General features: G+C 34.5%; 2 protein-coding genes across 5 annotated transcripts in view; both read left to right on the top strand.

The window, feature by feature from the left end:
• Window positions 1-17,904, top strand: part of LOC150099705 (protein salivary glands marred-like) — a 69,853-nt gene extending 51,949 nt beyond the window's left edge. For all 3 annotated transcript variants that reach the window (XM_090404385.1, XM_090404388.1, XM_090404386.1), the window contains exon 4: window positions 8,828-17,904. In XM_090404385.1, coding sequence (XP_090260511.1) covers window positions 8,828-9,193 — 366 coding nt within the window. In that variant the 3' untranslated portion in view covers window positions 9,194-17,904. The remainder of the gene's footprint in view (window positions 1-8,827) is intronic.
• LOC150099704 (tumor necrosis factor alpha-induced protein 8-like protein) overlaps window positions 9,839-23,911 on the top strand; it is a 75,833-nt gene continuing 61,760 nt past the window's right edge. The window contains exons 1-2 of one of the 2 annotated variants that reach the window (XM_090404384.1): window positions 9,839-9,950; window positions 23,513-23,645. In XM_090404384.1, the coding sequence (XP_090260510.1) occupies window positions 23,558-23,645 (88 nt within the window). In that variant the 5' untranslated portion in view covers window positions 9,839-9,950; window positions 23,513-23,557. Of the gene's footprint in view, window positions 9,951-23,440; window positions 23,646-23,911 lie in introns of those variants that run through there. The other variant, XM_090404383.1, reaches the window with a different exon arrangement.

The raw sequence follows: 23,911 nt of genomic DNA, 5'->3' as shown, positions 1-23,911 counted from the left end.
TTCCGATAACCAGTTCTTGGTGTCTATCTGCTGTTGTCATTCATTCTCATTGCATGCTCTGCCAAGCACCTTTTGTTGCTTTTTATTACTAATGTAATGTCTTATTACCTTTGCTTGCTTGCCTCTTTATTCAAGTGTTATTCTTTTTATCTATAACTGGGTTATTCCCAAAAGGGCTCTTTCCATGTTTCTTTGTGTTGTTTTCAGTTTCTCTAAGTGTTTTTTAGTCAGACTCTAGATTTCATTATCATAGGTCATTGTTGGGAGTAGTAGTGCACAGGGTTGTAGATCTTTCTTTTTAGGCAGTTTGGTAAATTTATTTTAAATATCTCTCTATAGTGGTTAAAAATTTTTCATCCTGCTGAAATTTCATTATCAAGTTTATGGTTATTTGTATGAACTCACTATTTCAATCTGTCTTTGATTTATTTTACTTTGTTTTCTTCCTGGAGTATTTTCACTTACGGTATAATAGAATTACTTCTAATAAGAAAATTATATATTTCTTAAGCTAATGCAGGTTTTCTCTGATTTCGAAAATTCCTAAATTTAGAGGCCTACACTGCATTTGAGGGTGCCTGTGTAGATAGTCCTGTAGATTGCCTGGTGTGAGACCACCTTCCTGCTTAGTGGAGGCCTGAAGTGGCTGAAAAAGTTCCATGTTTAGTCTCTAGAGCAAGATTTTTGAACAATGTAAAAATAAAATTAAAATATTAATTATAAAATTGACAAAAATGCAAAAAAACAAACAAAAAAAAAAACCCTTGCCCATCTACAGCACAAATGTACACTTTTCATGGGTGGTTACCACATAAAAATAAATAAATAAATAAAATAATGCAATTTGCTTTCATAGTAGGCTGCCGGAAGAAAGACTGTTTGTTTGGTTCTAGTCTCCAACTATAACAACTTTTTCTAGACCTTTCTTCAACTGGTTCCTGAGTGATGATCTTTTTGGCACAGACAAATGGTTTTTATCTACTGGAAACTTGGGTTTTTAACCAATTCAAGCAAATGAACTGTAGAACTCATTTCAGATAATATATGTATAGGTTAGGGACTGCTTAATGGCAGCAGTTGTCTGCTGTACTCTTGTTCCCAATAACTTTTGGATCATTAATCTTGGGCTAGCTATCAGTAATGGCTAAGGAAGTAGAGATATACTGCCTCTTCAAAAAAACGTCAAAACTAAAATGGCCTCACTCTCTTTGGGAAATAAAAAAAGCTGTGAGCGGATGAGATTTTACAGAACAATTGATCCTACCTACTATATTGTAATAAATTTAGTTTAATCCTTTATCCAAGTGTAAGCAAACAAAGTTTGCACCTGAAGTATCTTCAGGACTGAGGCAACTCATGGCAAAGCTCTCATCACTCCTTGTCTTAGTATCTCCCATAATGCAAAGCACATCTCCTTGCAGACATGTATAATGCTGTGCATTAAGGGAAGGGCCACTACCCAGACCGGTTTCTTCTCCATTGCTTCCACCTTAGTATCACCAACTCTGGGTCTGGGTAGTGGCCCTTCCCTTAATGCTGTGCATTATGGGAGGTACTTAGACAAGGAGTGAGGAGAGCTTGGTCCACCTTTACCATGAGTTGTCTCAGTCCTGAAGATACTTAAGGGGCACACTTTGTTTGCTTACACTTGGATAAAGGATTAAACTAAATTTATTATAGTCTAACAAAGGGGGAAAAAACTTCCAACATCTTTCTCTAAATCCAGAGTAATTTAATAATAAGGTGAGACACCTTTTGGCAACTCGTATAGGAAAATATGACTTCTCCATTGCATTCACCTTAGTATCACCACCTCTGGGTCTGGCTCCCACTGACAAGACCTCAACAGAGATCGAAACCGGTTGGAAGCTTGGGTGATGAATGGCAATGCTATAGCCCATGAAGTTAACTGAGGCACAGCTGTTGCTGTTACCCCTCAGATGAGCAAATGAGCGACTCTGCTTGGTGGTGGGGTGAGCCTACCACGGTGTAGAGCCAACTGGTTCTGAGAGTTCTTCTCAGTGGCAGGGTGAGCCTGTTACTGAGAGAAACAACGCTGAGTTTTTGGAGTTTGACCTGTACTTGAACATTCAATAAAGATCGAACTGGGTAGTGGCTCTTCCCTTAATGCATAGCATTATACATGTCTGCAAGGAGATGTGCTTTGTATTTTGGGAGATACTAAGACAAGGAGTGATGAGAGCTTGAACCACCTTTGCTACGAGTTGCCTCAGTCCTGAAGATATTTCAGGTGCAAACTTTGTTTGCTTACATTTGGATAAAGGATTAAACTAAATTTATTATAGTCTAACCAAGTGGGGGAAAACTTCCAACCTACTGTATTGGTTAGTCAATATTAAGTTCTGAATAAAACTAAAAATGGTTGACTTATAGTTTCTTCAGAGCTTAACAGGCAATTTTAAACTTTGCACATACGGATATGTCAAGCAGGTTAAATTTATGTAAAGGTACCAGACAATTTAGTAATTTTAGAATTCTGTTATTTATTCCTTAATATTATAATGCATTTTGTTGTAATTAAGTCCACTGCCTAAGCTTTGCTAAAAATAACATGAGTGTTCGTGCACTTGAGTGAGGGTCTAACGGGTCAAAGATCGATTGCCAGAGGCAATGCACATGCGTCACAGTAAGCATTGAGTGTGAAGGGAAGGCACGCAACCAAACCCCCACCACCAAAGTGATTACTAGGGAGAAAGAATGTGGCGCTCGTGAAAGGAGTTGTGCTTTGAAGTGAGCAAGGAAGGAAAAGGATACGACTTAGTACAGAAGTGTAGGGGCGCATAATTTAAAAATGCAACGCAGCGATGGACCGGGGCTTTTTTCTCTCATTTTCGTTGGATCTCCAGCCAGAGTCCCTTGCCGGTCAGTCGTTCGTTCTTGTGGGAGCCACTCTCTCCGTACCCCGATGTTCGTCCCGGTCTTTTGGGTGAAGCATCGAGCCACAAGTGAGGAAGGAATGCCGAGCAGACCTTGAGAATCTGCCAATAGAAAACTCATTCAGCAGAGCTGAGGTCCAGTATACAGCACAGACAGTCGAGCTTTGCTTAAACCTGATAACCAGTAAAAGGCAAGCACATGCCTTCAGTGTCAGAGATTCATCTAGCCCGAGTCTGATGAGAAGGAAACTACAGGTCGAGCAGAACCAGGAATAAATCTGAAAGTGAAGCTGAATCGAGATGTGTATGATTTTTCAGCAGATCCCAATTGGGTGGTAATGTAGAAACCTTTTCTTTGTTCAATGAAAGTGTGCAGAAAGAGTAATTGTAACCTTAATAGAACGTTTAAGACTAGAATGTTGTGAATTCGCGTAAGGACTCTAGAAACTTAGTTTAGAGAGACAGACAAAATTTCAAGACATGAATGCAGAAATTAGAGCATGAACTGTACGTCTGTGAAGTGCATATCCATAGTAGAATTGTATCATATATCTTAGCACTACCTTTATTTGAGAATTATGTGGATTTAATACCTATGTTTGTTTGAAATAGAAGTTAGAGAAATTATGTGTATATATTTTAACTGATGTTGGTTTAGAAGTGAATCTATATCTGAATTATTCATGATTTGTAAATTGTTTGGTGCATAATTAAATGTTTTCTTTTGATTTAACAATTGCCTTGTTGCCTGAAATCATTTTCTATTGCATACCCCCCCCCCCCCCATTAAAATCGAACCACAGAGGTATTTTGGAAGGGAGGTCACGACTACAACTTAAGATAGTGATAAATTTGAATTATTTTATTATAGGATTCAGAATATAGGGATACAGTTCAGCGCTCAGTACTGGTTCTTTGATTCTTCACTGGTTGAAAATCTAGAACTTAGGGTGGCACAGCTAAATAGAAATTTTCCCTGAGTTCGAAGTAAGATCCAGCATTAGCTCAGAAACAAAGGAATTGCCATTGTCTGGTGGGAATCTCTTTGCTTTCAACCCACGAACCATCTCCTTATAATAAAATACGGCCCCAAGTTGAGAGAAAAAGGTAGAATATAATAGAAGTGAGATAAGGGAAGAAAGAGACATAATTTAACCATAAAAAGGACAATAACTATAGAAGGGGGGGGACATAACAGTAATGCATGTTGTGTATGAGAGGTAGGCAGAAATAAATACAGCATCTGCCTTAATGACATGAAAATTTGGAAACTGTTCTGTGATGAGGAAGAAAAGAAAGGAAAGGGGGGGGAAGAACTAATCAGAACAGTATTTTGTATTAATCCCTTCCTCCCCCAACATAACACAAGAGGTTACTGCACACATAGCATGCCAGTGCTGTCTGTGGATAAGAGGTTAAAAAGAGAGAACATTGATTATTGTGAACAGCAGGTGGTTGTTTGTCATTAGGAATGACTGCAGCATCCATCCACACTACATGTGGATGTAAGTGGAGATAGATGAAATGATAATTAATTCAGTTGGTTTGAACTGTGAATAGATTTAACTAGATATTGGTACTAGTAAAAAAAAAAGTTAAATATATTTGTCATCCGAGACAATAAATCTGCCTGAATTATACCAGTTGTAAGCAGAAGTGGTCTATCTTGCAAGAAAGACAAGGATTCTTTTATTAATATTGAAATTTACTATATTTTCTTAACCTCACAGAAGAACATAAAGGAAATCAAAGTTTATGGAATGTTTGTGCATTGTGCAGTTGGGAAAATGAAGAGGAATAAGGTATGCCATCATTAACAAACCTATGGAGTGGATTTGAGACTGGCAAGGGAAAATCATTTTTGTATAGAAAGAAAAGGACAGGCAAAAGTAAATACCCTTGGGGACACTGACAGTGGTAGGAAATTTAATGAGAGGAAATTATCTGTCACTGAACAACTTCAGAGGAAACTTGTCATTTGCATTAAAAGAGATGGAAAATTAGTAAGACAGTGGGTTGCTAAAATTCACAAACAAGGTCCTATGCCCTATTGTGGAAGGTATAAACAATCCCACATACAAACTTACTAAACATTTAGCTAAATTACTAGCTCTCCTCACAAATAATTCTCCCTTCTTTGTTAAAACTTCTATTCACCTAAAAAGTATATTAGAAAACCATATCTTAAAAAGTTCAGACGAATGATTAGTTTTGATATTATTTCACTATTTACCAGTGTACCATTAATTGAAATCCTTGATTTGCTAAAGTCACATTTCCTCCCCAGTACATGTGACTCATGTGTCCACAAATGTTTACCCTGATTTCAACTGGCTATAATATTTTAACAATGAAACTAACTGAATAAATTTTGTCAGGTAAACTTTGGCATTCATAAAGTTACCATACTGGTATCTTCAGTATACTTCTTTTGCCACCAGGAGCGCTGCTGTTGATTTTCTTTGAAAATGGCTTCAGTACAGGAAAAAGCCCATTGTGTTCTGTGGCTAGCAGAAACAAAATAATTTTTTAAAAATTTAATAATTTAAAACTTTTTAATTAATAATTGTTATGCATTGAAGTCTAACTTTGTGTTCCATTTCAAGTATCCACTAAAGAGTTATAATATATTATAATCACGGTAAACATTTGTGGACACCCTGTATTTGAATTATATAAATTTACAGTACATGCAGGTTATTTTGCAGTGAAAGGTGAAGATATACAAACTACTAGATGGGACAGCAATAGGCTCCCACCCCTAGCCAATTTCTACATAGAACATAGCCACTCTTAAACCAGTGGTTTGGCTATGCCATGTCGATGATGTGGTTGGTATTTTGGTCACATGATCAAAACACATTTGGATGCATTTTTAGTGTATTTTAATAGCCAACACCATAAAATCCACTTCACAATGGAACAGGAAGCTAATGACTGTCTTCCCTTCCTAGATACACTACACTTCCTGATGGTTCATTATCTTTTCTTGTTTATAGAAAACCCACACAAACAGGGAGATATTTGCACAAACATTCACACCATCATCTAGCTCCACAGTATGGTATCCTAAATACACTAATTCACAGAGCTAGAGATATCTGTTCCATTGACAATGCTCTTACCACTGAACTCACTTGCATTACACTTTCTTAGCCAATAGCTATAATCCCCATAGGATAGATAAAAATACTAAATGTTCTCCAGAAATCCCCTTCATTGTCTATCACACAAGACTACAACAAAACTCTTATCCCATACATTCAAGGCATATCTAAAAAGATATCTAGAGTGCTTAATAAATATCAGCTATGCACCATATTTAAACCATATGTCTAATTGACAACTCGGATGAGCATTGTTCTTGTGACCTGGCTTACTATGGACAGACAGGAAGATCTACCTTGGTGAACATAAAAAAAAACACATTTGGCACTATCGTAATGGCAAGTTGAGTCTAGCACACCATACCTTGGATATCCCTTCACACAGGATCAAATGGAAGAAAACAAAAGTGGTACACAGAAGTCATAAGTCAGAAAGATTGTTTTGGAATCAACAGCAGCTTTAAAGCATACTCCAAACCTTAACAAGTATGGTTGTGCAAATTTACCAAAAATCTGGGAGAAAGTCATTTTAAGATCTAATTAATACTTGTTTTCTCCCTTTTTCCAGCATAGATGGTGCCAATTAGGACTTTAGTTCCTTGTGTTGTCCATTACAAAATTTTTTTTAAACTAGTCCTATTGTTATACCAAATTGTTGTTTTGTGTACTATGACAAACTGTTTTCTTGTGATCTGAAGATGCTGGATATAATACCAGAAAAATATCAGCTAATAAGTTAATAAATATTCATTATTTTCTTATCATCCTGTGTTATCAATGCCATTAAAATAAACTAGCATATACATTAAATTATGTAGTCCTGTAGATACCTCCGAAATACCCCTTTGTGAATGACAGCTCCTTTCTCCCGCTTGCATATTATACCAGCCTAGCTTCCTGAGTGAGTGATTTCTGGACAAATGGATTGGGAGGATGGTTTCCATTTCATGCTTCCTGGATCACTAGATTTGATCTCAGTCTAGATTGTTTTGTAGGGATGCATAAAGAACTTGTGATAAGCATAAGTGAGAAGATAGATTGAACTGTATCAGTGAATGATGACTGTTTGTGATTCTGATAGGTGACAAAATATCTTAATTGGTTATTAGTTATAATTCTACTGAACAAGCAGTGTGTATGTGTGTGTAAATAGGTTTGATAGGGTTCTTTTCCTTCATCAGCTTTTTTCCTCCAAAAAAACATAGATTCAGTAGATTTTATAGTACCTTACTAGCAATCATGTGTAACTTTACATATTGGATAAATTTTTTCATTCAAAAAGTCACATTGATTTAAATTTCTTTTTCCTCCTGTCCTTATAAATCATTGTAGAAGTAATAAGTTTAAGTATTTCTTGCTGGAGCAGATAAGAATTATGAGCTTCAGCATATTTAATACTGTTGGAAAGTAGCTAGAAATCTGTCACCTAAAATTTTAAATATGTGGATATGCTGATAACTGGCAAGGACAGTCTCCCCAATCTGAGAGATGGGGAGACAGTCCTTGTAAGTTAAAAGCCCTTACAGTCATTCTGAATTAATTGTTTTTATCCAGCCACCTGAAGGACACCTTGGTAGATCATTAGTTCCTTTTTCAGTTATAATTTCAATTGTTTTTGCTACATTCTAATTGAGTGCCTTGTTTTACCACAGTTGTGATTTTTGCACTGAAGATACTGGTTAGAAATCCAGCAAAATATCAATAAATTATTTTCTCCTTGTTAATATCATGAAGTGTTCTGAGATATGTGAGAAATGTTATGAATATTTGAATTTGCAAATTATCATATGTAAAGAGTTTCTGAGAACTAAATTGCATGATATTAGCATTCCTGAGGTTTAAGGTATATTCCATGGTTGCATATTCTTCATTGACTTATATGAAGAATACAGCATGATCCCCTTTTTTCAGTCCCATTATTTCACACAAATATTTCAATTTGCACGTTATCAAATATGATAAATTTTGAGAACTTAGCTATGTTTAGAGTGCATCATTTATACATTTTTTAGAATATGATATTGAGTTGTAAATTTTATGTAAGGATGTTACTGGTGCTACATGATAGAATTTTTTTTGTTGTTTATGTATAATAATGTCAATTCACTTTCCATATAGATAAAGGCAGGGATGGGTTGTTATAGATAAGTAATTTGATTTTTCTCAACTTAGAATTATCCTCTCCAAGTAAAAATTATCTCTTTTGAAGTTTGGCCAGAGGAAAAAATTTATATTACTTCAGTCTCATAGGATAAGTTAGCTCATTTTGGTTGAAAAGCCCTTAGTAAATTCTCTGTGCATCCCAGATGGATGGATGGATGTGTGTGTGAGAGAGATTGCATAATCCTGAACATTCAGATATGCTACATTCAGAATAATTGAAACAATTGAAGTAATACTGCCTCTCCATACAGCAGACTCAATCCTCTTCTTATTTTTCTATTCCTTCACAAAAGAATTAGCTACACTAAATTATTAATTGAAGCTAAATTCGGTATTATCTGAATTTATTTATGAGCATTAAAAACCATGATTTCAAGTTTTTATTTGAATGAATCTGGATTAACCACTGTATTTTTCATGACGCAGTTATTAACACAGTTATGCATCATTAAATACATGGTTGCAAAATGTTCATTGAAAATAAAATATTTTAATACCATTGAAATAACAAGATGCAAAGCATAAATTAGTTGATATTTTGTCCATATGGCCATCTTGGTACTTCAATTTCTTTGGATAGCCAAGGACTATTATTTAGAAATTAACTTAAATTTGCAAAATATTCAATTAATTTCTAATGGTTAATATTTTTTCTTTCAGATTGTAATTAAAATTGCAATACTCTACCGTAATGAGCAATTTAATCAGGAAGAGCTGAGAACTGCAGCGAAATTCAAAAATAAATTTCATTCGACCGTTTTGGCAATAATCAGCTTTTATGAAATGGACTTTTCATATGATAGGAACTTTCTTCTTCAAGCATTTAATGAATGTCGGGCACTTTTGAAAGATTTAGTAATGAAACATTTAACAGAGAAATCCATCAACAGGATAGATCATGTTTTCAACTTTTTTGCAAATCCTTCATTTCTTGATGATATTTTTAGCAGAGACAGCCAGCAAAAAGAATTACTTGGAAGAATGGTTACTGATATGCATAAACTGATGGAAGATGGTTCCTTATAGTCATTACACAGCACTTCAGACATGACTATATATATATATATATATATATATATATATATATATATATATATATAGTACATGAAGATACTTATATTTTCTTCAGTTATTTATATTTGTTCTTTTGTTGGAGGCTTAAGTATTAAATATTCAACATTCTGAAAACGTTTTCAGAATAACTACACATCTCTAGTGGAGAAACAACTTTAAAAAAAATTATCAAATAATTTCTTAAAGGTATCTTTCCCTTTAAGTTTTTCTGAAAACATTTTCAGAATGTATACTTTGTTGTCTTGAAATTATTGCAGGTTTTTGGATGGGCTTATTGAAGGAAGTACTTAGTGTTTGTATTTGGAATTTATCTAACTGTTATCATATATTTTTGATATTCATATATTTGGATGTTTGCTCTTTTTTTTTATTCCATTTGTTTCTTGTATGGTGGTGTTATGTAATTATTCATTAAACAATGTATAGTCAAAAATTTATATTTAGTTTTCAATTTCAGTTATGAATAAATAAATACACATTAATGGTAAATATTGGCATGTTTATGCCCTTTTGGTGGTTGTGGGGGGGGGAGAATGGGGACTTTTTGATTCTAGATTTAACCATTTTTTTTCTAATTATCCTAATTGTCGTCTTATGCTATTATATGATTAAAATAAATGCTTTTAATGCTTATTTCTTCCAGATGCAATTTTAGTGCTTAAATTGCTAGATGCTAAACCCTGCCATAATTAGGCATAATTTTTTTTAGGTACGTTATTCAAATGAATTTGTAGTCTTATATTGATAAGAGTATACTAGTCTTTGATAGTCGAAAAAAGTTGTCTTGCTGGGATGACTGAAATGGTACTTAGTTGAAGGTGAGAAACTACATGCTGAACTTGAATAAATAACTAATCTGATGGAGGGAACGGCCAATACCTAACTTATCAGAGACTCATTGAGGGAAGGCATGTCTTTGAAGATATGGAGACAAAAGCATCAATTTTCTTTTACTTTTTTTGCAACTACATCTGTAGCCAATATCCTGTCTCAAAAAAAAGAGCATAAAAATGTGTTCCAGAGTATAGATATACATTCATTTCTCCAAGGCCTCCTGTAAAATAATTTCTCTTTTTCATATATTTAGTCTGAATAACTGCAAGATCAGCTTTGTCATTTCTGTTGTACCTAATCTTTTGGTATGCTTAATGTTAACATTGTTTTTCTCTTTGTAAATGAGACACTCATTTCACTTCATCTGTGAAAGATACAAGTTTTCACTCATTCTCAACCTGATGCATTATCTATTTTAAATGAAACTGCAAAGAGTAAGGAATGACAGAGTAATATATGGTTTATATATAAAGGTAGAATTTAAGATAAATTTGTCTCTAGTTTAATTTGTTTTACTAGTAGCTTTTTAATTACTACTATTTAAGACCCTTCATCAGTGTTTTGAAATTAGTATCTCTGGATTCGTGTGTAGAGGCTTAAGTGCTGTGAGGACATCATGTTGGAGGCTTAATGGATTTTTTACAACACTTTTACAAAGCTTCCGAAGATTTGGGAAACTCATCACCAGAGGTCCCACCTTACATTCCAGGCCACCTACTACTGCCCTTAGAGGGCACTCCAACTAGATAGGACTTTAGTGTCACCCACGTGGTTGGGCTCGGTATTGTTTATTATTTGTGTGTATGTTACATTAACTGTTTTTGTAATCCCCGTAGATGTCCTAGTGACTAGGACGAAATATAGGAAGTATTAAATTCTATTTTAATTCTTTTTGAGTGTTGTAAAAAATCCATTAAGCCTCCAACATTGATGTAGTATCTCTGGAGGATATAAAATTATTCTCCATGGGTACTTATATCTGATTTCACTCGTTTAGTTGACTCACCCCATGAGTTGACTCAATAATATGCATTATGAAAAGAAAAGACCCCCCCTCCCCACCCATCAATGATTCCATCATTCCATTAAATCATAAAGGTTTTAAGTTTTGTGAAGTAAATTTGTACTGAAATTTTCATGCAGATTAAATGTTTAATGTTTCAAAATCTTCTAAGATTCATTTTTCTTAAAGTGTGTATGCAAATACACCTTTTAAGAAAATTGGCTTTACAATTAATATTGGTTGTTAGTAATGGACTTTTAAAGGAGGTTTTTCTTTTTAGAAAATAACAAGATTCAACATAGTATTTCAGAATTTTTTTTTTTTTAATAGAAAAAGTTTATAACTAAAATAGAATCTCAACATATGACAAAGGATAATAAGATCCCTTTGTTAGATGTTTACACTAAATTGCTCTAATTATTGCATCTTCTATTTACATATAGTTCAAATAGTCTGTTATTGGTCATAAAACAAAAGGACAGTGAGGATTTGTAGCATTTTATATCCAGATAAACTTATTGGCTGGTTATAAATCAGTAACTGTAATGTGAAGGATAGGATTGTACTTTTATTTTAGCAAATTTCTGGTAGGAATAATAAAAAAATAAAAGATAGAGCTAACAAACCTTTATTGTTTAAAAAAAAAATTATTTTTACACAAGATTTACTTCTCTAATAAATATCCATCTGTGATTGACTTTTGTTTATACCTATGGATCATCCTAAAGAATAATCAGAATGACAAGAGGGATTGCTAAGAAGCCAAATAGCCCTTTAAATAAACCCTTTTTTCACATATTGTGATGTATAGGTTAGACTTCTTTAATAACCTAGGTGACAGCACTTTTATGACAGTATTGTTTATAATAATAATAATTAAGTGTTTGTGTTCAAAATAATACAAACTGTATTATTTTGAACTTCCTGGAGGCTTGAACGTTGCATTGCTTGTTCGATATTGCAATCAGTCTACAATATTTTTGTAATTTGGTATGTAATACTCAAGGACATTTCGTAAACATGAGTCCAAGTGTTCATTTGCAACAGTAGTTCAGTACAGACTGCAAACATTTAATTTATTATGAAGATTTCAATTAAGTGACATTAAGTTAATGTAACATTTTAAAATTTAAACATTCTCTTCTAGTGCTTTCCTTTGTCTCTTATTATTGTTTGCATTTGTATTTTTTTCAAGTGAGTTGTCATTTTGTGTGGCTTTATGTATGGTTCCTTTCAGTCCGTGTTCTATTGTCAGCATATGATTTCCTTTGTTTCATTCTGTGTTTTCTCAAGCAGATATTATACTACTGGCTAAATGAGACTTCAAATGGTGTCTGTTTAGTTTTGTTAATATTGCAGATTAAGTGCAACTGGAAGAACAATGGAACATTGAGCCCTTCTATTGGAAGAGACTTGAGTTTGGTTCTTCTCATAATGAGAGGAATCTTTATACAGGCTTTTTCAGTTTGAAGGTTAGTTAACCAATTGCATGTGGAGGTAGAAGGGGTTTATTCTCCTGGAAATTCTGGTTTTTCATCTTGCATACAGGTAAATTAGCCATGAGAACACATGCAGTTTACAGACAGACACTATTAGTGGTGGATAGTGGATGGCCATTGTGTTGATGGTAGTTGTGTCATTGTGTAGTTAGAGGTTTATGTAGAGGAAATGTTGAGTTGTGTGTAGTGGAGTAGCATGCCTTCCCACAATGAATCCTAGGATTCCTTGGAGGTGTCACACAATAATAATTAATTATATTTATTTGCAAAAATGCTGCTTTGCACAAATATGTTGAACATACATACAAATTTTCTGATACATACAAATATTTACAAAATTATCTTCTGATGCTCTTGCTTTGACAAAAACATCATTTTGTAAAATTATTATTTCTACTTCAAGATATCCATAGTTGGAGAGGAATAGGGTTGCATATGATACAAATTGTATTATATGGGGTATGTATTTTGTGAATCCATCAAAAATGGAGTCGTTCAAGCAAAATTATTTCTAATAATGGATGTACTTTTTATAATGTTATTAGAATGCCAGCATCATCTTGCTTTGAATTCTACCACACAAATTTTTAATAAGTGCATTATTGATAATGGCTGTCTTAAGAGGAAATATATGGATATATTCATGGCAATTGATTAAAAATCTTTATGCAGTTGAGTTAATGTCGATCATAGTTATGGATATCATTGCTCTTAAAAAAATTGCTTATGTTATCCAAGCTAGATAACTAGAAAACCTCCATACAACTTGCAAGAAACACAAAGAACTGACCAGAGCCTCTGACTCATTGTCCAACCCTCAGTCTTCTTGAGTTGCATATCCATTGAGTAGATATCCATTTGGATGAAAGCTAATAAAATTTTAAAAAGAAACAGTGCATTTGATCAGGGGAAAAAAATGAGAACAGAATTGAAAAAATAAGAAAAAAACTTAGGTCACTCAAAGCTACTTCATGCAAGTAGGGAGATTATTATTATGTGGCACTTATGTTGGAGGCTTAATGGAATTTAAACATCACTCGGAAAGAAATTAAAACTGATTTTAATAATTCCAATATTTTTTTCAGGGATTACAAAAAAATAACACGCACACAAATGCAACATAATACCAAGTTAAATACGTGGGTGACTCTTAAAAGTCCTATCTAGGTGGTGTGCCCTCTATGGGCGATTGTAGGTGGCCTAGAATGTAAGGTGGGATCTCGGATAATTAATGTTTCCCAAATTTTCTGAAGTTTAATGCAACTGTATTTATTTAGGTTCAGTTGATTTCTGAGTGCTGCTGCAGATTCTAAAAATAGTCTTTCATTTTTGAATTTACTGTGGTGGAGCATGGTGGTTTTTTTCCCGGAAATCCTGTGGTTGTATCCAAAACATGGTCTGTCAGGCAAGACTGACCATAGTCATGATTGGAGATGTATGATTTGTGTTCTTCTAAGTGAATAGTTGCTGATCTAGCTGTCTGTCCAAAGCATGCCAGCTTGCAGGAACAAGGTACTTTATTAACTCCAGGTACAGAGGAGGGAGCTGATCTTTGGTAGAATGGATAAGGGTAGCAAGTTTACAGTGGGGCATAAATGCTGTGTGGAGGTTGTACTTTTTTAAGGACTTTGCTATTTTTTCTGATGTGCCAGGGATGTAAGGTATGGGAATGGCATTTTTGAACTTCTTCTGAAGAGATAGCTGGGGAACGGAGGAGGAACTGATTACATTTTTAATTCTGTAATCATTGTCACCATTGGCGAGGAAGGTGTTATGCATGTGGTTGAGTTCAGTTGAAAGGGCGGTTCCACTGGAACAAAGATTGTGGGCTCCCATTAGTTTTAATAATGCCATACTGTTGAGAAGGGTGGTGGTGGTGGGAATGTTCATGAATCTATCTGCCTGTGTGCGTAGGTTTTCTATATACAGTGAAGGAAAGTGTACCATTAGGAAGGTGTGTAACTAAGGTGTCTAGGAAGGGTAAACTATTATTATTTTCCCTTTTACATCGTAAACTGGATTCTTGGATGTAGACTGTTGAGGTGACTGAGGAAGGAGTCTAATGTGTCTGGGCCATGAGGCTAAATAGAGAACACATCATCTACGTATCTTAGCCGTGGCTTGTTTTTTCAAAATTTTCCATATAAAAATTGGCAAGAGGGGGTGAGAAGGGGGAACCCATAGTGGTTCCCTCTGTCTGTTTGTAAATTTTGTTCTTCCAAGAAAAATAACTAGAATTGATGGCAAAGGAAAAGAGATGTCAGAAGGAAAAACTTTTTTTTAAGAGTGTTAAGGTGTCACTTAAGGGAATATTGGTAAACAATGAGGTGATGTCAAAGCTTACCAGTATGTCTATTATTTAAAGTTGGATTTTCTATTAGGGTTTTAAAATGGGTAGAGTTTTTTTTATATAGGATGTGGTAAGTCCAGTGAGGGGTGAGGTGTCAGAGAGTTAGCTGTTTCGACAGTTTATAGCAAGGTGCGATGCGTTAGTGGCATCTACTATAGGTCTTAGGGGTGAATTAAGTTTGTGGGTTTTTGGTAACCCATATATTCCGGGGGGGGGGGGTGCGAACAGTTTTTTGTAATGTCTGGAGGCCAGGAGGATACTTTTTTTAAGCAAGTTTTTTAATTTTTTAACTTGTTTTTGTGGGATCATGTTCAAGTGGGATGTAGGTAGCACTATCTCAGAGGATAATCTCCATTTTTTGTTTATATTCCATTGTATTAAAGGACAACTGTGGCATTACCTTTATCTGCCCTGGTGGTGGTGATACTTTTTTTCTTTCCATAATTTTCTGAGAGCAGTGAGTTGGCCAGATGATACATTACTTTTTGGAGGCGATGTCAAGTCTGATATTATTGGCTGTTTCCAGTGCCAAGTGATAGATTCCACGTTCAATGTTATACGTTATATCTAGCACCGCGCTTCTTTCGGTGCGATGGTGAAATTTTGGCTGAGGCTTAGGGCACTGACAGCATCTTCGTTGAGCCTTTTTGAAGATAGATTGACTACTGTCTGGGGTGGTTGAATTTGGGGTTGTGGTTTAGATTTACACAGGTTATTAAACTTTTTGATGTGCTTTATTTTTTGGAATTCTTTCTGTGCAAAAGCTTCTGAGATGTCAGAGAGACTGGGCTAAAGTTCAGGGTTAAGTATCACAGAGAGCTCTGATTGTAAGGAGCCAATGGCGGCATTCGTCATGGAGAGGATGGCATGTGTTGTGGCAATCTGTTCCCGTAGTAGTGCAAAGCTGGCCCATTTATGTGGCACTTACAAGCAGTCCAAAGACTCATCGAGGGAGGACACGCTCTACAGCTCTCCATCTACACCAATGCCATCTATTGCCCACTACCACCACTAGTATTTTCACAGACAGTCACAAACATCTGTGCCCATGGCAGGATTCAAACCCACAGCCTTTTGGTTGGAAAGCAGATATGCTAACCACTCGGCCAACCATTCCAGAGATGGCACAGTTGATTTCCTTTAGCCTAACACTGGTGCTGCACTAAAGGAAATGACACGATCTTGTTTTTTATTTATTTTATGTGAATCGCATGCACAAAAGGTTGCAAACCTGTAATATGTTATTAATACATCGTAGATGGATTAAGGCCTTAATCAATCTGGAAACTCAGCTAGATAGACCAAGCTTGGAACTTCTATAAGCCACTTCAGGCCTCCAGTAAGGAGAGTAGTTTTGCACTATATAATGAAATTCATCTACAATCTAAAACATACTTTCTTTTGTATACGAACATCCTGATTTTTAACTATTTCCTTGTGATACAGGGTTGGTAACTATTCCTTTATGCATTTCCATCTGCATTTTTTTTTCATGTGTTTTTTATTATCTTGTATTCATCATATTGTATGTTTTAATTTCAGTCAGTATGTAAAGTACAATTTGTACAGTAAATGATTCTTAATCATTTAATATTAAAATTTTACTCAGGACTTCAAGAGACGAGGCAAATTCATTGTCTCACCTTATTTAGCTTAGTGATAGGTGAAATAATAAAAGAAGTAAATAAAATAGTTTGTGAAATACAAATTAAAATCAACAGATAAGAATAATTTATGTTTTATTCTGCTAACTGATAATTTTACTACAAAAAATTATTTATAAAAATTGCTGCATACATTCAGTAATGCTCGGTTTTCTGCTGCATTATTGAATGTATTACTGAAACAAGTTAATAAAATATTTAGGAATGGAACTAAATAGCTATAGGATCACATAATGATAAAAGCTAGAATATCTGGATGTCTTAACAGCCTTATCTGGAAGAATAAGAGTATAAATAAAGAATATATCAAGAGATTGTCCGACTAACACTGACATAGGCAACTGAAACACACACAGAAACTACAAAAATTAGATAAATGAATGAAGGCATTAATTGTAATTGAAAGTGTCATGATGTTGAACAAAGCCAGAACACGTAAGTCAGAGAAAATTATAAAATATAGCCAATAAATGATTGGTTTCAAAAAGAAAGAATGGAAAAATATAGAAAAAATGCAGGATATTTGGATGGGCAAAAAGTAAAGAACTGAATATCAAAGGGACTGAGAAGCAGAGAAAGGCTGAGGTGAAGATGGCATGGCCTTGAAAACAGCAGCACTACAAGCATATTGGCTTAATAGTGAAGGAAAAATCAAAATTATTCCTCTTCCCATACAGGAGTTTTGACAACACGTGAGGAAATTATTTGTTCTTTTTACATTTTTGTATACTCTGTCTGCTGAAAATTAGTAGGAAACCATTGGGACCCTTTAGACTATTATGATGTGAACAATAACAGTACCATACTTCAAATTTCAGTTAATAATTTATGACCAAGTCTTTATAATAGCAAGTATTTTGTAACAACTAAGATTTTTCTTTTCCCTTGTTTTTAAATATATAAATGATACATTTACATACTTACTAGTGTCAGTTTTGGTGTTTACATATACATTGTCATATGTTTACTCATTCATCTGCAATAAACAATACAGTTGAATATTTGTTAAAAAGTATTTTTGTATCAGAATTATTTGTAAACAAAATTTTTTACCTAACTTTTTTATACAAGCATTACATATATTTTTTGAGTAAAAGTGCCTTTCTTTGATATGTGTACTGATTCATCTTGTTTATTAAAGTTAGATAATGCTCTCAAGAGTAATTTTTAAAAAAAATTAACTCTTTGTTACTTTATCAATAAATGCTTTCCCAATATTGCATTAAAATATACAGTAGTATTATTCTTAGGACAATAATAAGACAAATGATATTCCTCTTGTAATTAACTGCCTAATAAAAATGCTCGATATATATGTGTGTGTGGTGTGAATAAAATGGTCTGTTACATTTCATAACTAACAGTTCTGGTGATACACTATATATATATATATATATAAACTATTCTATATTCAAAAATTATTTGGATACCACTAATGTTTAGGAAAAATTTATTTTTTACTAAAAGTAATGTTACTTGACTGAATGACAGTGTTATATTTAAGAATTCTTATGGTCAGTACCATTGACAGGGTGTAGCATAGAGGCAGCCTGCCTCACGGCACAGCTAAATAAGAGCACTTGTTCAGCAATATTGCAGTAGGCACCATCGCTACGCTAACAATTCCTGTTAGCTTAGCAAGTGCGGAAAGAAGTTTGTCCAAGCTTAAACTGATTAAAAATTATTTGCACACAGTAATGACCCAAGAAAGATTGGCTGGTCTAGCAACTATATCGATAGAAGCAGACATAGCTTATAATTTCAATTTAGAAGAGCTTATAAACAATTTTATTTTGCAATATCCCCGTAGTGCAAACATTTAATTAATATTATTATGTAATTGTTTTTCATTAATGTTTCTCTTGTAATAAAAACAAAATAGTAACTGGAAATTTTTTATATTTTTGTCTTATAATCCATCAGGAGCAATATTTACTTGTTGCCTCAGGGCACGATCTAATCTGGCGACAGCCCTGCTTATGGTTTATGATAGCATGCAAAAAAAAAATGGCACTTTTTTTTATTTTTTTTGCTGCAATCATATTCTTGACGTGATCAAGTTTATCCTAAGGATGCTCTGTGGAATTCAAGTCAGTATTCTGAAAAAGGTTAGAAAATTCAGGAATTTCTTTATCCTAAATTTTTGGGAAACGTTTTAAGGTATTATTATGACAGAACTGAAATCTGATTTTCCAAAGAATTACTCTTATGCAGAGATGGCAGGATTTTCCCTCCTAGAAACTATGGTTTTTCATTCTGCAAAGCAAACTGGACAGAAGAACACGGACAATTAAGATATATTGTGCTAGCCTCATGGTTGCTTCAGCTGCATGTAATTCAAAACATTCTAGCTCCAAGAATTGGCAGAATGTAGATACCATCGGTTTGCTATAAATATAAAACATATACTGTGATGTCTGTCTGTGTTCACTGGGCATCTACAGATGCCGTATGGTCAGTCTGATGCTCGATGATGTTCCACACCAGGCCTCACCATGTAGTCCTGTTGTTTGCCCATACACGCCATCCATCCATCTCATTGATGGTCTACCCCTGCCTCTTTTTCCAGGAACTTTACTTTCTATTACTGTTCTGAGAAGTCCTCCTTCCATCCTTTCTATGTGTCCAAAATATTTTTACTTTCTTCTATCAATATCCTTAAGGAGCCTTAAAGTTCTACTAATCTTTTCTAACACCCATTCATTTGTACACCTTTCAGTGTATGATATCCTCAACAGCCTTCTGTAACACCACATCTCAAAAGCAGATATCCGTTTCTTATCTTACTACTTTAGGTTCCAAGTCTCGCATCCATAAGTCGCTGTTGGAAAAACAACTGCATCTAAAATCCTCAACTTTCTTCCCATGGAGATAGATCCATCCTTCCAGATTTTAGACAGGTCTCTGACTGTTGTTTTAGCCATTCCTAACGTTTTTCTGACATCTTCTGAACAGCAATTCTTCACATTAATAATGGATCCCAGGTACTCAAACTTGCTGACTTCCTCAATTTTTTCTCCCTTAAGATACATTTGTTTCTCAAGAGCTTCTCTGTTTGTTTTTCCTTTGAGAACCATGATCTTTTGTCTTGCTAGAATTGAATCGAAGTCCTCTGTTATTACTGATCTTGTTAACTTTGTCAAGAATTAGTCCTAGTTCTTCCATGTCATTACAAAGGAGTACTCTATCATCAGCGTACCTCAGATTACTGATCAATCTGCCTCCTATCGTAATTCCTGTCCTGAGCTCATCCAATGCTTCACGCATGATGTCCTCTGCATATATACTAAACAAGTGAGGAGAAAGTAAACATCCTTGTCTAAATCCTTTTCCAACTTGAAGCCAGTCAGTCAATCCAACACCTGTTCTTACTGTGGCTTCTTGCTCCTTATACAAGTTGGCTATCAACCTGATAGTGTGTTGAGGAAAACCCATTCTTTTCATTACTTCCCACAGTTTCACATGCTCAACACAGTCAAAAGCATTAGAGTAGTCTAAGAAACACATTACCAGAGGGAGTCTGAATTCTTTATATTTTTCTATGATCTGTCTAAGGCAAAGGATCTGATCTCTGGTGCCTCTACCTTTCCTAAAACCTGCTTGTTCCTCGGGCATCTCTGCCTCAACTTTGGCCTCAATCCTATTTAGCATGATCTTTAATAAAATTTTGCTTGCATGAGATATCAAACTAATAGTTCTATAATTCTTGCATGCCTTCATATCACCTTTCTTGTGTAGTGGTATGAAAACTGACTTCTTCCAGTCTCTAGGCCATGATCCTGTTTCCCATATCCTTGTAATCAATCTATGAAACACTCTTATCCCTCCATCCCCTGTGGCCTTAATTAACTCTGCTGGGATTTCATCTGCACCTGGGGTCTTATTGCTGTTGAGCTGCTTAACTGCTCTTTCAACTTCATGCTTAAGTTGAGAAGGTTCCAAATCAAAATTTTCTTGGTGGGAGGACTCCACATTTTCTTTATCCACTCTGCTGTACAGTTCCTCACAGTATTCTTTCCATCTGTTTTTGATTTCCAACTCTTCTGTTAGTAATGCTCCATTCCTGTCTTTGATGACATTCAATTTAGGCTTGAACTTGTGCTTTAAGTCACGAACTAAATAAAACATCCTTTTATTAATTATGCCTTCTCATCTGGAACTCTATTTCTTCACATGTATTAGTATAGAACTTTTCCTTATCCTGCTTGATGGCTGTTCTGATTTCTCTATGTAATCTCTTGTATTCTTCGGTCCCTGTGTCTCTTTGTTTTTCCAATCGCCTTCTTTTGATTAGTTTCCATGTTGAATCTGATATCCATGGGTCTCTTGGTTTTCTTATTGGGCTGAGATACGTCTTCGCTGTATCCTGTATTATCATCTTTACTCCTTCCCAAAGCATTTCTGCTGAGATTTCCTCATTGGTCTCCAAAAAATCATCCAGCCGAGTTGATGTTTCTTCTGTAAATCCACTAGGAATTACTCTAACATCCAGTCTAGTGGAATGTGCCTGATCTGGAAGTTTTCGAAGTCTTAGTCTTACTTACTGTGATGGATGATCTAAATTCCAGGACTAGACAAGTGGCAAACTTATTATTATTACGCAACACCTCCAAGGAGTCCAAAGACTGATCGAGGGAGGGCACCTACTCTACAACTCTCCGTCTCCACCAACCGCAGCTACCTTTTGTCATTTACACTAATGACATCTACCCCAACCACCACCACTAATATTTTCACAGACAATCACAAACATTCATGCCCACAGCAGGATTCGAACCCACAGCTTTTTGGCTGGAGAGCGGATAGATCAGCCAGTCTGGCTGATCAAACGAGAATACTCCTTCAGACTTCAATAAATTAAAGATGCCAAGAAATTATGTTCTTGGTTTAATGGCGCACCCCTAGAGGGCTTTCCCCCCTCTAGGTGCGCCACTGAATAAAACTTATCAGAGAACTTTTATTTAAATAGTAATAGAACATAACTGGTGGATAATTTAACAAATGTTTACACACGTGGTATTGTTAAGTTGCACAATGTCCATGTTCTAGTTCCACTTAGTTTTATAAAATGATCTGACATGGTTTAATATAAATACCTCATATTTTTGTTACTGAATAGAGGTATGCATAATGTTTTAGAATCCACCCTGAATTTCCTGATGTACTTATTGTAGCTGTTATGCTATCTCAGGTGAACACTTTTCTGAGTGGTGACTTTGTGTTTTTCCACCCATTTTAAATGTTAATGGGATCAATGAAACCACAAGGGAAAAAACATGAACTTAATGAGCATTTCTTAATAAGTGCATGACTTTAACATACTGAAAATAAATATCCCTCTATTCCAGTAGCATGTGCACTCCATAGGAAGGAATCCTATGAGAATGTAGTCTTTCTTACATTAACTACAGTTGAATACGGATGGAACATATGGTAACTTCATAGTTATCACTTTAAGGAGCATGTAGCTAGGCTTCATTAAATACTGTTTTTTATGCAAATGAGATAGCGAGCTAAAGACTGTTATGAAGTTAGGTTGCTTTCTGAAAGACCCAAAGAATTCCGTTTCTTCACTTCTGGTACTTTTTTTTTTTTTTTTTCCAATGTGAGATTACTGCTCTTATTAGAAGCCTGAAATGGTTTGAGAAGTAATAAATGGTCTCTGCAGGGGTTAGGGATCCAATCATATGTTCATATCTTGCATTATTAAAGCTTCTTCACCTGAATTCTTACAAAAGTCTGATATAAAGAAAGGAGTATGATATAGATGTACTAGATCACTTTTCTGATTTTGTAGTTTGCTTCAAAAGTACAGAGATGAAATTATTCAACTGCTTTACCTTACCTTTATATTCTTTAAAGAACATTAACAAATCTGATTGTGAAAGATTTGAATTATTTACAGGAAAAAAAAAGTGATTACATTGAATATCACTTTTATGCATGTAATGGCATCTAGATGATTCTAAGTATGCATGATAATTCTGCTTAGTTATTGGTCTCTGCATCAAAGAAACAACTAAACAGCAGAGAAAAACAAAACAAAACAGGATTGCTAAGAGCAACAAGAAAGGAGGAAATAAAGATTTCAGTGTAATGTTTGTTTTATTAGGAAAGAATTTTTTTTATAGCAAATAAAGTTATCATAAATGCAGAAAGAAATACTTTCTGCAATTTCTGCATAAGCTTGAAATTCTTATGTGCTGTTTTTTGGTAATATTTAAAGGTTGGTTGTTAGGATGTTATGTTCTGTATGCACCATGAGATCTAACATTGGAACTTGCCAAGGCACTACTGCAAAGTTGACTTAGTGGCTATTGTCCTTAGTCACTACTGCATATGAATGGAACAGACTGCAATGTCTTTATTCCTTATCCAGGCATGAGTGAACAAAAGTTTGCATGTTAGCTATCTTCATGACTGCATGATGATGTTCAAAGGTACTTAATTAAATAATTTTTATTTAATAATTAATTTAAAAAGTTCTTTAAAGACAAAGTATTCATATATAGTGGTGACAGCAGCATTTTTTCCATAAGCTCTTCTAAAAAGAATGTATCTTAAAAGATGCTTTAAATCCTGTTCTTCTGAACATGATTTACAAATATTTCATAATTTTCCTAGCTGTGTGAAGAAGGCTGGAAAATTGATTTCTTTAATCTATAATTACAGAAGAACATTCATTAGGACTGGTTTAGCTAGAATGATATGTATAATTTTGTTATGACATCATGACTTAAAACTGCTCTGAAGAGTTTATCACTTATCAATAGTATAGATAAGATATGTGTTGAAAGCTGAAACCATAAAAAGATAAAACCAAAGTATTCATAATTGCTGATATTCAAGTTGATCATAATATAACAGTGACTATGTTGTGGGATTTGCATCTGGATAATGGATATTTTCTCTGTGATTCAGCTTTAGCCTAAGATTTCCATGTTATTCTACTGAATTTGTACAAAAATGGGAGCAAAACTGAGAAAATTTTTATCATGCTCATCTGCAAGAACAGAAGTTGATGGAAATGGGGACATTTCTATGAACTATGCAGGTAAAGTACTACTACCTATTAATTTGTAACTGTATAAGTTTGTTTTCTACTATTAATTGTATATAAAAGTATTAGTTATCAATCTGAATTTCACCTAATATTATGCATGTATAACTCCAATTTTTTTATCTCACCAGAGAACAGTCAGCTGGGTTCAGATATCTAGTAGGTAAATTATGTAATGTAATATATTCTAGTATTCTCACATAATATAACTTATTCCATTTCCTCATTTGAAGGAAAAATGGATCTGGATGTAGTCAAAA

This window comes from Typopeltis vanoorti, chromosome 14, assembly GCF_054136105.1.
Source record: "Typopeltis vanoorti isolate ZY-2024b chromosome 14, IOZ_Tvanoo_1.0, whole genome shotgun sequence".
Taxonomy (NCBI): Eukaryota; Metazoa; Arthropoda; class Arachnida; order Uropygi; family Thelyphonidae; genus Typopeltis; species Typopeltis vanoorti.
Note: the sequence above shows the minus strand (reverse complement) of the source record. Positions and strands in the feature narration are given on the sequence as shown.